Source organism: Cucurbita pepo, chromosome LG04, assembly GCF_002806865.2.
Source record: "Cucurbita pepo subsp. pepo cultivar mu-cu-16 chromosome LG04, ASM280686v2, whole genome shotgun sequence".
Taxonomy (NCBI): Eukaryota; Viridiplantae; Streptophyta; class Magnoliopsida; order Cucurbitales; family Cucurbitaceae; genus Cucurbita; species Cucurbita pepo.
Window position 1 is genome coordinate 2888627 of NC_036641.1, and position 12602 is coordinate 2901228.

General features: G+C 36.3%; 2 protein-coding genes, 1 long non-coding RNA gene and 3 other non-coding genes across 8 annotated transcripts; 5 read left to right on the forward strand and 1 right to left on the reverse strand.

Annotated features, from left to right (window-relative positions):
• Positions 1-309: 309 nt before the first annotated feature.
• On the reverse strand, positions 310-2097 carry LOC111792792 (60S ribosomal protein L39). 3 transcript variants are annotated; one of them, XM_023674381.1, is made up of 5 exons: positions 2041-2097; positions 1156-1207; positions 924-1027; positions 778-827; positions 310-543 (listed from the first exon to the last, which is right to left on the reverse strand). In XM_023674381.1, exons 2-4 carry the CDS (start codon positions 1156-1158, stop codon positions 779-781), a joined length of 156 nt encoding a protein of 51 aa, XP_023530149.1. In that variant the 5' UTR covers positions 1159-1207; positions 2041-2097; the 3' UTR covers positions 310-543; position 778. The 3 variants fall into 3 exon arrangements, with proteins under 3 accessions (XP_023530149.1, XP_023530147.1, XP_023530148.1); XM_023674379.1 differs by lacking the exon at positions 310-543 and having other exon boundaries at positions 568-827; positions 2041-2096; XM_023674380.1 differs by lacking the exon at positions 310-543 and having other exon boundaries at positions 568-827; positions 1989-2046.
• A 1265-nt stretch (positions 2098-3362) lies between these two features.
• On the forward strand, positions 3363-4349 carry LOC111792724 (F-box protein At2g02240-like). Its single transcript, XM_023674286.1, has 3 exons — positions 3363-3617; positions 3699-3823; positions 3914-4349. The coding sequence occupies exons 1-3, from the start codon at positions 3363-3365 to the stop codon at positions 4347-4349; spliced, it is 816 nt and encodes a 271-aa protein (XP_023530054.1).
• Positions 4350-9065: 4716 nt separating this feature from the next.
• LOC111792794 lies at positions 9066-10755 on the forward strand. Its single transcript, XR_002814847.1, has 2 exons — positions 9066-9513; positions 10176-10755. It is a non-coding gene; the product is annotated as an uncharacterized LOC111792794 (long non-coding RNA).
• Positions 9279-9346, forward strand: LOC111794135. The gene has a single exon (XR_002815028.1). It is a non-coding gene; the product is annotated as a small nucleolar RNA U49 (small nucleolar RNA).
• On the forward strand, positions 9540-9681 carry LOC111794133. Its single transcript, XR_002815026.1, has one exon. It is a non-coding gene; the product is annotated as a small nucleolar RNA snoR2/U65 (small nucleolar RNA).
• On the forward strand, positions 9772-9854 carry LOC111794124. Its single transcript, XR_002815019.1, has one exon. It is a non-coding gene; the product is annotated as a small nucleolar RNA snoR77Y (small nucleolar RNA).
• Positions 10756-12602: the final 1847 nt, after the last annotated feature.

Below are 12602 nucleotides of genomic sequence, written 5' to 3' on the forward strand. Positions count from 1 at the left end.
TTTTATTCTGTATATAATAGAATCGGTAATTAAATTAGTTGATTTCTTTTAATCTTATTTCTAATTTATCAGATGATTTTAAAAATTATGAATTTATGAGACAAGAAAATAAATTTAAAATTTATTAGATAATTTAAGTTTTTAGAAAGTTTATTTTGAGAATTGATTGTGGTTATTATAGAAATTATGTGTTGATATTTATGGTTGTGAGTGTAAAAAGGAAGGGTAGATTTCGTTAGTACCCATTTTGTAGGAATTTATATATTAATTTTCACCATACAAATTACAAATAGTTTTAACAAAACCCTATTTAAAACAAAATTTGCTACAGTTACAAAAATTAACACCAATTACATAGTTTTAGAAAACACTTACAAATAGCTTTAGTGTAACAAAGTTTACTAAGAAATACATGAATCCGAAGAACAACTTGTAAAGCAACAGAAATGTAGACACCCAGCTCAGCTCAGCTCAGCTCATCCACATGAGTATTTGAGCAATTAAGATCAGAATAAAATTCCACACTGGGGTACCAGAGATGAACTGTGATAGAAATTAAACAAAATGAACACGAGATTTATCTTAAGAATTGAAATTACTCCAGATATAGATTGAACATAGATGCCAGGCTAAAGACTACATGATTTTCTATTCCATAAGTTCTTAAATTGAGAGGCAAAAATATTCAGACATCTATCCTTTGTCTTCTCCAAAACTAACATCATAACACTTAAATAGGTTCAAAACAGGATGAAGAGCAAATCACAAGAGGAACACCTCAAAATCCAAGCTTGGTGCGGCGCCAGTGCCTTCGTTTCGCATTATACCTGAAGAATACATCAAAATGGAGCGTTACATTTAAAACTGATAAGAATAGAAATGATGAAATTACGAATAAAAACTGTAGTAGAAGAGCTTAAGACCTGATGGTATTGTCGGTCCTCAAGCGGATCCAGTGAGGAATGGGCCTGTTCTGTCTCATCTTCTTGGCCAACTTCTTCTTGATTCTAAAGGTCTTGTGAGACGGCTGTGCATATTAAAGGAAACTCACATCACAAAACACAACCTCCCAAATCGAAATCAATCTGGGTAACTAAACAAATTACCAGAAGAAATTAAAAATAAAAAATCACTTCCCAAGTAAGAAACACTTACCATCTTGGATATTCAAGAATAAGCCAACGACTGCACCCCTACAACTAATTACCTGACCCATGAAGAACCATTATCAAGACATAATCCAAACGAACAAAATTAAAGAGCATTTTAATTCAACATTGGAGTTCTAACTGAATAAAAGGGAAATTCATTGCGTGGGACTCTCAAGGATTCACCACATCTATGATATTCAAACGAACGTTGAATAGCTAAATTTCTCATCCGCGTGCCAAAATTTAAGATAAAAACACAAATATTGGAGAAAAAAATCGATAGATATCGGAAATTATCAATCATTGCAATAAATTTAGACCGGTACATACACTACAAAAGATCGAGGATTCATCTACTCAAACTTTTTTCGCTTTATTCTATTCACAGAACCATTACATTTATTCCACACATAAGAATAATACACAAAAATAACAACAAATTGGTCCCTCGACTTGAAAAGTACATTCTGATTCTAAAACGCCTTAAAAAATATTCTAGCAAGCGCAGCGCACAAATGCTATATAGCATATTGGTTCCACAATAATCAGATTGGAGGTCGATTCAATCGAAATATAAACAATCAAAACCTACTATCTATCTATAAGGAACGAAACACCATGTTCTCACTAAACTAATAGTTACAAGGCACGGAACTCGCAGATCTACAAAAATGTATCGAAATCGCAAGCCAAACGATCTCAAACCTAACGACTAATTATCTGAGGAACCTTAAGAAAATAATTCCCGGACTTCAGCGTTGTTTCGATGGCAAAAAAACCAAAAATTTGAAAATTTGAAAATCAACTAATGTAAATTACAAGAGATTAAAGATATACCGAGGAAGAAGAACAGATATTCGATGACGGAGGAGAAATGAAGAAAGATTACCTGCGAGAGCAAAGTGAAGAAGCGGCCGTTCTAGTCGGGATAAGACCATGGATTAGGGTTTTAGGAGAATTTGTCGAGTTTGGGCTTAGAATAAATGGGCCCAATATTAGGGTTCATTCAAAATCAAATAAAGCCCACAAGTATTTCAGCCTTTTGATATATGTATATTATATATTTATTTATTTATTTTCTTTTTAATGTTCGATTTAATTATCTGTGTTTTAACCTTTTTCTGAGCCATGCTAAAATAGTTATTATTTGAACACGATTATTTTTAATTATATTAAAATCTTAGATTTTTCATATAATAAATAATGTTAACTAGTAAATTAAATAAACAAAATTATTATTAAAAATTAAATCATAAATTACGAGACTTTATGACATAAATGTTAATAGAAGCTTCCATATCGAATAATTTGAAGAAAAAACAGATTAATTTCTCACCTATAGCTAATTTTAGATCCCACTAAAAAAAATTGCATAAACCCGTTGGTGTTTGTAAATGTTGATCTAGTCGTAGAATTACTTACTAAGTATTTATAATACTCATTTAAAAACAAATAGATAAAGGCAAGAACGTCCTTGTTGTCTATGTTTGCATATGCTACTCATGTGGTCTTTATAGCATGCATGTTAGAACCATATTTGCTAACTCATGTGGTCTTTAAAGCTAACATCCCACATTTATAACGGTGTGGAAATCTCTCTCTAGTATACGTGTTTTAAAAACATTGAGAGAAGTTAAAAAAGAAAACTTCAAAGAAACAATATCTGCTAGCATTGTTTGAACTGTTACAAATGGTATCAGAGTTAGACGTCATGCGATGTGCCAGCGAAGAGGTTGAGCCCTGAAGAGGGTGGACACGAAGCGGTGTGTCAGCAAGGACGCTGAGCTCCGAAGAGGAGTTGATTGGAAGGTCCCACATCGATTAAAGAAGGGAAAGAGTGCCGGCAAGGACGCTGGGTCCCGAAGGGAGGTAGATTGTGAGATCCCACATCGGTTGGGGAGGAGAACAAAGTATCTTGTGGAAACCTCTCCCTAACAGACGTGTTTTAAAGGAAAACCCCAACGACAATAACTTCTAGCGGTAGACTTGGAGGACAGTTATACCAAAAGTGAGAAATAGACGTCAAAATTCCATTTTTGCCCCTAAGAGTTGGATGTCCTCATCCATGCTATTGATGTTGTCATGTTCCTTAAAGAAACGGACACCAAAATGTGGTCATCTTAACGACATCACTACAGTTTTTTCTTTCAGCACCAAACACACGATGTACAAATATTAGAACCATTGGCTCTTACCATTCAAACTTCAACAATGAATTTAGATCTCTTGCCTCAAGATTGTTTTGCACACATCCTCTCGTTCGCCTCTGCTCGGGAAGCATGTCAGCTATCAATCATCTCAGAGACCATACGCTCGATGGCTGATTCAGATGTGGTATGGGATAATTTTCTCCCATTTGATTGTGCAGAAGTTTTATCGAGATTAGATACTCCAGTGATTTATCGTACGAAAAAAGAGTTATATTTCAAGTTATGTCGTCTCCATCATATGGATGGAGGTACGAAGGTACACACAAAACAAAAACACACATGTTCGATTTATTTGTTAATATGATCGATGATAAACGTTTTTATTTTGTAAATGCAGATGTTTTATTTAGATAAAGAGACAGCTAAGAAATGTTACATTTTAGGAGCAAGGGAACTTCAAATCCAATGGTCAAACAATCCTCTATATTGGTCTTGGAATAGTCAACCCTTCCTAAAGTCAAGGTATTTTCTGTCTCTTTGACTTCTCACATTTTTCTTAATATTTAAAAAAAAAAAAAAAAACATAAAATTAAAAATAAATTGTGAACGCAGGTTTGAAGAAGTTGCAGAATTGAGAACCATATGGTGGTTAGAAATAAAAGGCTTATTCAACGCCAAATTGCTTTCCCCCAAGACCCTTTACTCGGTCTATCTTTTGGTGAAGTTTGCAGACAGAGCTTATGGTTTAGACACTCATCCATCTCAAGCCTCGGTTCAACTCGACACGGTCCTGTCTAAAAGAAAAGTATATTTGAACAACAATGGTAGAGCGTCGAGCAAAAATCGGGTTATCGTTAATGGAGGCGATGACCGAGAGGAAGGCATCGACGATTGGGTCGAGATTGAGTTAGGAGAGTTTTATGTTAATGATTTGGAAGATGGAGTTGTGGAGATGTGTTTGAAAGAAGTTGAGAGCCAACATTTGAGGGGTGGTCTTATTGTTGAGGGGATTCAACTTACACCTAAGATCAAACTCTTGAAAGGATAGCATGTAATCGATTACGGTAACGACCTTATATTTTTTAGTAATCTAGAGTTGCTACCGTCTTTATAATGTAATCATTTTGTACGGAAATAAGCGTTTAAAATTCATCGTAAAACATAAACTTCATCATAAAACACTGTCATGTATTTACGTTCGAGAACATCTTTAAAATAATACAACGAAATACTAAATGAAATAAATAAGCATTAAAATTAAAAAACACCATATTGTAACCTAAGTCTAAGAAAATAAGTACAATTACCCTATGTGTGTCTCATGGTCTCGAATTACGATGTCGTCGTCAGCTGTGCAGAGATGTCTTGCTTTTACCTGAAATAGAAGTAGCACCTGGCTTGAGTACTTTAATAAATACCGAGCAAGTGATCTTACTATTGAGGTTAAATGCAAATACATACAATCATGAGTGAGATCTATCATGTCAGTCTATATTTCTTAGGCGGCTATCCTAAATGGGCTAATTGGATGTGTAATTATTGTTCAGTTCACACGTACGAGTATGAACCCATCAGTCAATTCGCACACCTCCTAGGCCCCTTTTTTGTTGGGCGAGGATTCTCTGGTAGCTGTTGATGTCGGACACCCATTAGGAATAGCGACCATCGCAGCAGCATTATGATAGACAATTGTTTGAGAATTGTTTTTATATGTCAAAGGTCTTATGAATTCTCCCTATTCAACGAAGAGACAATTGTTTGACTGTGCACGACATTTTGGGCTTGGCTCCGCATGATGGTTTTGCACCCTCACTTGCGATAAGTGAGAATAGTCGTAAGTCGCCTAAGCTCGTTTTAGCGTAGGGCGCATGAGTTGTGATTTGGTTGTTTGGGTCTAAGTTGTTGCAGATAAAAAGCTCGTAGTTTGACCTTGGGTTGGGTTGGGTTGATCGGTCCATCTATGGTGAGCATCGGTTGGCTCGTCTCTTCTGCCGGCGACGCGCTCCTGGCCTTAACTGACTGGGTCGAGCCTCCGGCGCTGTTGCTTTGAAGAAATTAGAGTGCTTAAAACAAGTCTACGTTCTGTATACAATAGTTTGGGATACATCATAGGATTTCAATCTTATTCTGTTGGCCTTTAGGATTGAAGTAATGAGAGACAGTCAAGGACATTTGTATTTCTGTTGGCCTTTAGATGAAATTCTTTTATTTATGAAAGACGAAAATCTGCGAAAGCATTTGCCAAGCATGTTTTCATTAATAAAAAACGAAAGCTTGAGGCTTGAAGACGATCAGATACCGTCCTAGTCTCAATCATAAACGATGTCAACCAAGGATCGGAGGATTTTGCTATAAGGACTCCGCCAACACCTTATGAGAAATCAAAGTTTTTGGGTTTTGGGGGAGTATGGTTGCAAGGCTAAAACTTAAAGGAATTGACAGAATGTCACCCCTAGGATTGAAGCCTGCCGCTTAATTTGACTCAACATGGGGAAACTTACCAAGTCTCGACATAGTAAGGATTGACAAACTGAGAACTCTTTCTTGATTCTATGGTGGTGGTGCATGGTCGTTCTTAGTTGGTGAAGTGATTTGTCTAGTTAATTCCGTTAACAAATGAGACCTCAGCCTGCTAACTAACTATGCGGAGGAATCCCTCCGCGACCAGCTTCTGGACTATGGTCGTCAACAAGGAAATCCTAGTAAGCGTGAGTCATAAGCTCACGTTGACTATGTCCCTGCCCTTTGTACATACTGCTTGTCGCTCCTTCTAATTGAATAGTCTAGTGAAGTATTTTGATCGTTGTCACGTGGGAGGTTCGCTGCCCGCGACATCGTGAGAAGTCCACTGAACCTTGTCATTTAGAGGAAGGAGAAGTCGTAACAAGGTTTCTGTAGGTGAACCTGCAGAAGGATCATTGTCGATGCCTAAACATCAAATGACCCGTGAACGCATTTACAAACTTTTGTATTGGGTGGAGCATTCATGTCCCCTCCAATGCCTAAACCAAACCTAGCGCAAGTCGCTTGTCCCTTGCCTCGGTCTCGGTGTGCGAGGGGCAAAGCATTCTTGTTGTATTATTCATAATGCCTCTTGGTAATAGATATCTCAGATCTCGCATCGACGAAGAATGTAGCGAAATGCGATACTTGGTGTGCATTGGATGATCTCGTGAACCACCGAGTCTTTGAACACAAGCATATCAATAACCGAGTCTCAGCTCTCGCATTGACGAAGAACGTCACGCATCGCTGCCCTCACATGCAACATTCACTTGGGTTCGTTGCACTCGTAATTGCACATGTTTGCCTTCCATGCGCACCGTTGTGTGGATGACTTAAAAATTGAGTCCTCGACATCTGTTGTCGTGACACTACGGTGTTTGATCCAACCTCGGCACTGTGTCTCGACCGCAGCTCGCGTGCCTCACTCCTTGTGACGATGGAGGATTCTTATGTTGACCTTTTGAACATTATCCCCAAAGACGATGCTCTCGATGCAATTCCTAGTCAGGCAAGACTACCTGTTGAGTTTAAGCATATCAATAAGCGGAGGAAAAGAAACTTACAAGGATTCCCATAGTAACGACGAGCGAATCGGGAAGTGTCCAGCTTGAGAATCGAACGCCCTCGGCATCTGAATTATTGTCTAAGAAGCGTCCTCAACGACGAACCAGACATAAGTCCCTTGGAAGGGGGTGCTAGAGAGGGTGAGAGCCCTATTGCACACGGCCTGTCGCACTACGAGGCGTTGTCAACGAGTCGGGTTTTTTGGGAATGCAACCTCAATTGGGCGGTAAATTCTATCCAAAGCTAAATATGGGTGAGAGACTGATAGCAAACAAGTACCGCGAGGAAAAGATAAAAAATAATATTATAAGAGAGTCAAATAGCGCACTAAATTGTCGGGAGGGAAGCGGATTGGGGCCAACGATGTGCCTCAATCATATGTGGAAAGGTGATAAGTCAGTCTGTCAATTGATATGGGGCATGGATCAATGCGGATTATGACGGCGGTCAAAGCCTAGGCCTTTGTTATGCCTGTGGAGATGTCGTTGTCCCGATTGTTGTTGGCAGCACGCGCCTTTTGGCATTCTTCGGCATCTACGTGCTCATGGCATCTGTCTGTGGACTCCCCATTCAATCAGTATTGAAACACGAACCAAAGAGTCTGACATGTGCGCTAGTTAATGGGTGAGTAAACCCATAAGGCACAAGGAAACTGACTGGTGGGATCCCTTTGTGGGTTGCACCACCAACTGACCTTGATCTTTTAGGAAGGGGTTCGAGTGTGAGCACGCCTGTCGAGCCCCAAAAGTTGGTGAACTATGCATGAGTGAAGCGAAGCTAGAGGAAACTCTGGTGGAGGCCCGCATCGATACTGGCATGCAACTCGTTCATCTGACTTAGGTATAGGGGTGAAAGACTAATCGAACCGTCTAGTAGCTGGTTCCCTCCGAAGTTTCTCTTAGGAGAGCTGAAGCCCACGAACGAGTTCTATCAGGTAGATCCAATGATTAGAAGCATTTGGGGCACAATACCCTCGACCTACTCTCAAACTTTAAACACTCGAGGGAAAGCAACATAATTATGGTGGTGGAAATTGAATGGTGCCAACAACGATCAATCACGAGAAGAGGTCGCCAAGACAATAAACCGGATGTGTGCACTTAAGCCAAAATGCCCTCATACATCAATAAAAAAATTTGAGACAGACCATCGCACAATTCAACTATCCTCATTCGGTTGTATGCACTTGTAATTTTTGTGACATTTTCTTAAAAAAATGATAAACAACGACCAACAATAATATGATTGGTGATAGGAGTGTAGTTGGGTTGGGTTGGGTTGAGCAATTTTTTTTTTTTTTTTTTACTCAACCCAATCCAAAAATTTTGACAACCCAACCTAACCCAACCCTCTATTTTTGGGTTGGGTTCGGATTGAGTTGTCTGTCAATTTTTCTTTTTTAAGTTTTATTTATCCACCGTCTATAACTATTGAGATACAATCTTAGATAAAATTTATTAAAAGCTCACAAACAAACACAAATCAATCCATAATTATTCACAAAAAGAAAAAACAAATTCAATAAAAAACAACATGCGAAAATTGTAACATATTAACATAGTTCGACATATAAAACTAAAGACCGCTAAAAACGATATTTCTTGAGAATTGGTTAGAGTAAGAAAAATAAGGATCATGAAATTACATAAAAATAAGGATCATGAAATTACATAAACAATAAAAATGATTAGTTAAAAGTATTTTATATAACAAAAATAAAAAATCCAAAAAAATATTTTAATTAAAATATGTTTATATGGTTTAGAGGTGACTTAGATAGACTAACTCTAACTATTAGAAAAAATATAATTTGGAATATAATAATGTTGCAATAAATAAATAATAAGTCTAGTAAGACTAGAACCGTCAAAACATTTAAATTTTTAAAATAAATATAATATGTTTTAAAATTATAAAAGGTATGAATAGTTATTTAAAATAATATAAAATCTATTAAAAAATAGTATAAAATGTATTAATAGTTATATGTTATTAGAAATTAAAAATAATAAAATAATAATATAATATAAAAGAAATTAAAGAAAATAATAAAAACGAATATATATTTTTATGGGTTGTCGGTTGAACGTACACTCCCGGCGGAAGTGCGTTTTGCTTGGGCTCCTTTAATTGGATCCGAATTTTTCCGACCCGTATGCTCATTTTCTACTCTCGGCCCATACCAGCAACATCTGAAATTAGGGTTACAAATTCGTCGCCGCAAAGCCCTTGCCCTCCTTCGCCTCCATAAATATCCACCGACGTTCTTCATCTTCCTCACTTTTTTGTAGCTGAATTCGTCTATGGTTCAAAATTCTCCGGTATCCGTCCTAGCAGTTTCTTTTCGTATGGTTTCAGTTTGTATGCTTAGGGTTTAATTTTGGTTATTGAAGTTCATCTGTGAATATTCCGATGAAGAAGCTCTCCCAAAATTGATAGGAAGTGCCGTATGACACTCCAAACCGCAGCGAGAAGCCATTGATACGACTCTTGGCTCCCATCAGGCAGTGAACTCCGACGCCGATTCGTTTCTACCCTGGGGCGGTCTGGTTGTTGGATCGTTTTGCTGTCCGGGAATTCTCAGTCGTTTTCCGTGATTCTCCTGTGTGGTTGATTTGAAACGGGTCTCTGAGGATTTTGAGGTATTCTTTCTTCTTTTTGTTGATTCGGTTCGATGCCACGTCGTCGAGAGCTCAATGGCGGTGACCAACGATGCTATGATTGAACCAAAAGTAAAATTTTCACATCTTGATAGGAATCTGTTCATCTTTTTCCATAGATTTACAGAGCCGTTTTGTGTGATTACAATTTTTTTTTTTAAAAGAAAATTTCAATCTCATTATCTTGATAGGAATCAGTACTTTTCCCCAGATCTGGGACTTTTTTTTATTTGATTTCGAAAGCCAATGATGATTTGTTCTTTTAGTTGGAATTACCGGCTGAATTTTCTTGATGTCAAATAGACTGCTATCTGAGGCTTCGAAAATTTTGACTTCTTATTTCATTTCATAAGAATCCTAAAATATCGCCATCAAATTTCTCCTCTGGAGTTTCTTTATGCAAAACAATTAGCTCCAGTTGCAACAAATCTGTAAATTTCTTGGAAGCCATAGCAATATATAGAAATTCAAAGATTGAATTCTACAGAATAATGCCTAAAATTATTGGTTGCTTGTTCCTCCACCACAAATACGATGGCATTGTAATAATTTTACATCTTGAAATAGTCATTTCAAGAATTGTTTCACACTGATCTTCCAAATCTGGTAGAAACTTTGTTAGTATCTAAAGAGCATATGAACAGGGGTAATGATCAAGTCAACAGTAGTCGGCATTGGTACTTCTTCAGAAGAATCTTCCCAATAATGTTTGAAGAACTAAAGTTGTCTTGAAGATGATTGATATTCACCTAATCTCGACCATAAATGATGTTGACCAGATATTGATGGATGTTGTTTTAAGGGCTTCATCAGTATTGGAGAATGCGGCCTACTTAATTTGACTCGACACAAAAACGTTGTAAGGTGCTTCGTCACTATGAAATAAAAGGGTGATCTCGTAGTTTTTTAGAGGAAATAAAAGGTCTTCATCACTATCTCTCGTTGTAAGGTGCTTCCCAATAGTGTGAAAAATAAAATGGTTCCGAATGGTATGATCCCTCCGTCACTGAAATAAAAGGGCGATCTCGTAGTTCTTTGTCTGTGAAGATACGTTGTAAGGTGCTTCGTTTTATTTTCCCATTGAGGTTGAACCTAAACTTGTGCTCGAGAGATAGTTGTCCATATATTGATAAGGTATGTATGGATTCTCGAGAAAAGTGGAATTGAGACTGCCCGGATCTCATAGTGAATAGAAAGTTGGATCTACATTGGATCTCACCTGAATCGTTAGTCTATGTATTTTTGGTCTTTTTGCATGTTTAAAAAATTATATTGTGATCATGTCGTTTGCATGTTTAAAAAATTATACTATGGTCTTTTTGCATGTTTAAAAAAGATTATATTGCATGTTCATGAATTGAGTTCACTCCAACAAATTACTTCATTTATAGCATTCCGGTAGCATTTTTAAAAAAGAGCTATTAAAAATGTAACANAAAAAAAAAAAAAAAAAAAAAAAAAAAAAAAAAAAAAAAAAAAAAAAAAAAAAAAAAAAAAAAAAAAAAAAAAAAAAAAGGCATCAGGACTTTCGTACACCACTAGGGAATCACGCTCTCACTCCACTTTTTGGTTCGCACACCGCTAGGGAATCACGCTCTCACTCCACTTTTTGGTTCGCACACCACTAGGGACTCACGCTCTCGCTCTCGCTCTCACTCTCGTTCCACAAATCTATTTGTGGGTATTGGTTAGAAAGTGCAAAAGTACCAAAATCTACTTTTCATTTCTTAAACATTTGGATTGATACTTCTTTCTTTTTATTATAGAGTTTAGGTTCCTTTGTTTTGATGTTTGGCTCTCTATGTTTAGGCCCCTCATTTTCTCAAGTGTGTTTTGATGTTTGGCTCTCTACCCTCATTTTCTTAACTGATTTCACCATTCAGTATTGGAAGATGATGCTTTTGATTAATTTAAGAGATTTAGTTGGATGGAAGGATGTGATTCTCATAGAATTTTGTTATTTGTTTTCGAATGTAGAATTTGTTTCACTTATTATGTAGAATTTGTTTCACTTATTTGACACCAATCTTTGGAGCTTAGGCTCTGTTTCAACCTTCGGTGAGTTATACTTTAGTAAATCTTCTAATTTTGTGGGCATCGTTTTCCCTATGTTTGTTTCAATTTATCAACATATCATCTTTACTGATCGAAGTTCCAAAGTCATGCTTGTAGCAAATTTAAACACTTTCTTTCTCTTAATTGGTCAAATGTGTCATCTTTCTCGCTTTCATTTTTTGCTACTCAGAGTGAAGCTGTCATATTATAGAAGAATAAGAGGATGAACTCCGATTATTGAATGGACTACTATTATTTAGCTATTAGCAATAGTAAAGAAAAGATCATTAAAGAAGTTTTTTTTTTTTTTTTTTTTNTTTTTTTTTTTTTTTTTTTTTTTTTTTTTTTTTTTTTTTTTTTTTTTTTTTTTTTTTTTTTTTTTTTTTGCTAGAAGCTTTATGAGAATCAGATCAATATCAGTGTATAAATGATGTTTGCATCATATCAATGCGTGTTGGTTTACAATTTATTTGTTGTAAAGCTTTATCTAATGGTTGTTGAGTTGCACTGATTGTAAGTACGTTTTGGTAGGTTGTTTAGTATGAAGGACTGTGCAGAGAATCTAGTTTTCTAGATGTTAAGCATGTCTGATCAATACTTCAAAAAAATTAAAAAAAAAAAAATTGTTCTTTTTTTCTTTTGCTACTTTTATAACAAATTATTAAGGACAACATGAGGGGTATTATTTTTCTATTATAAGCATAAATTACGGCACAATTTATATAAATACTCTATGGAATGTTATTTATTTTTATTTATATTATGAATGACGTTGGTTGCCAAAGATTTGGTTTAGCTATAAGCAACTTTTACTTAGAGCAACCTATTTAGTGTAAGGGTAAGTGCAAGTGCACTATTTCTCATTGAAGTTGTGATACTGTGTTGAGTTGCATGGTCGAACTTGTTTTCATTAGTTGTCTAGTTGTATTATTATTCCTCAGTATGGAAGATAACAGTAGCAAGAGGAATGTGAAGACTCCACATCAGGTATCATGTTGACATACATCCTTTTGTTT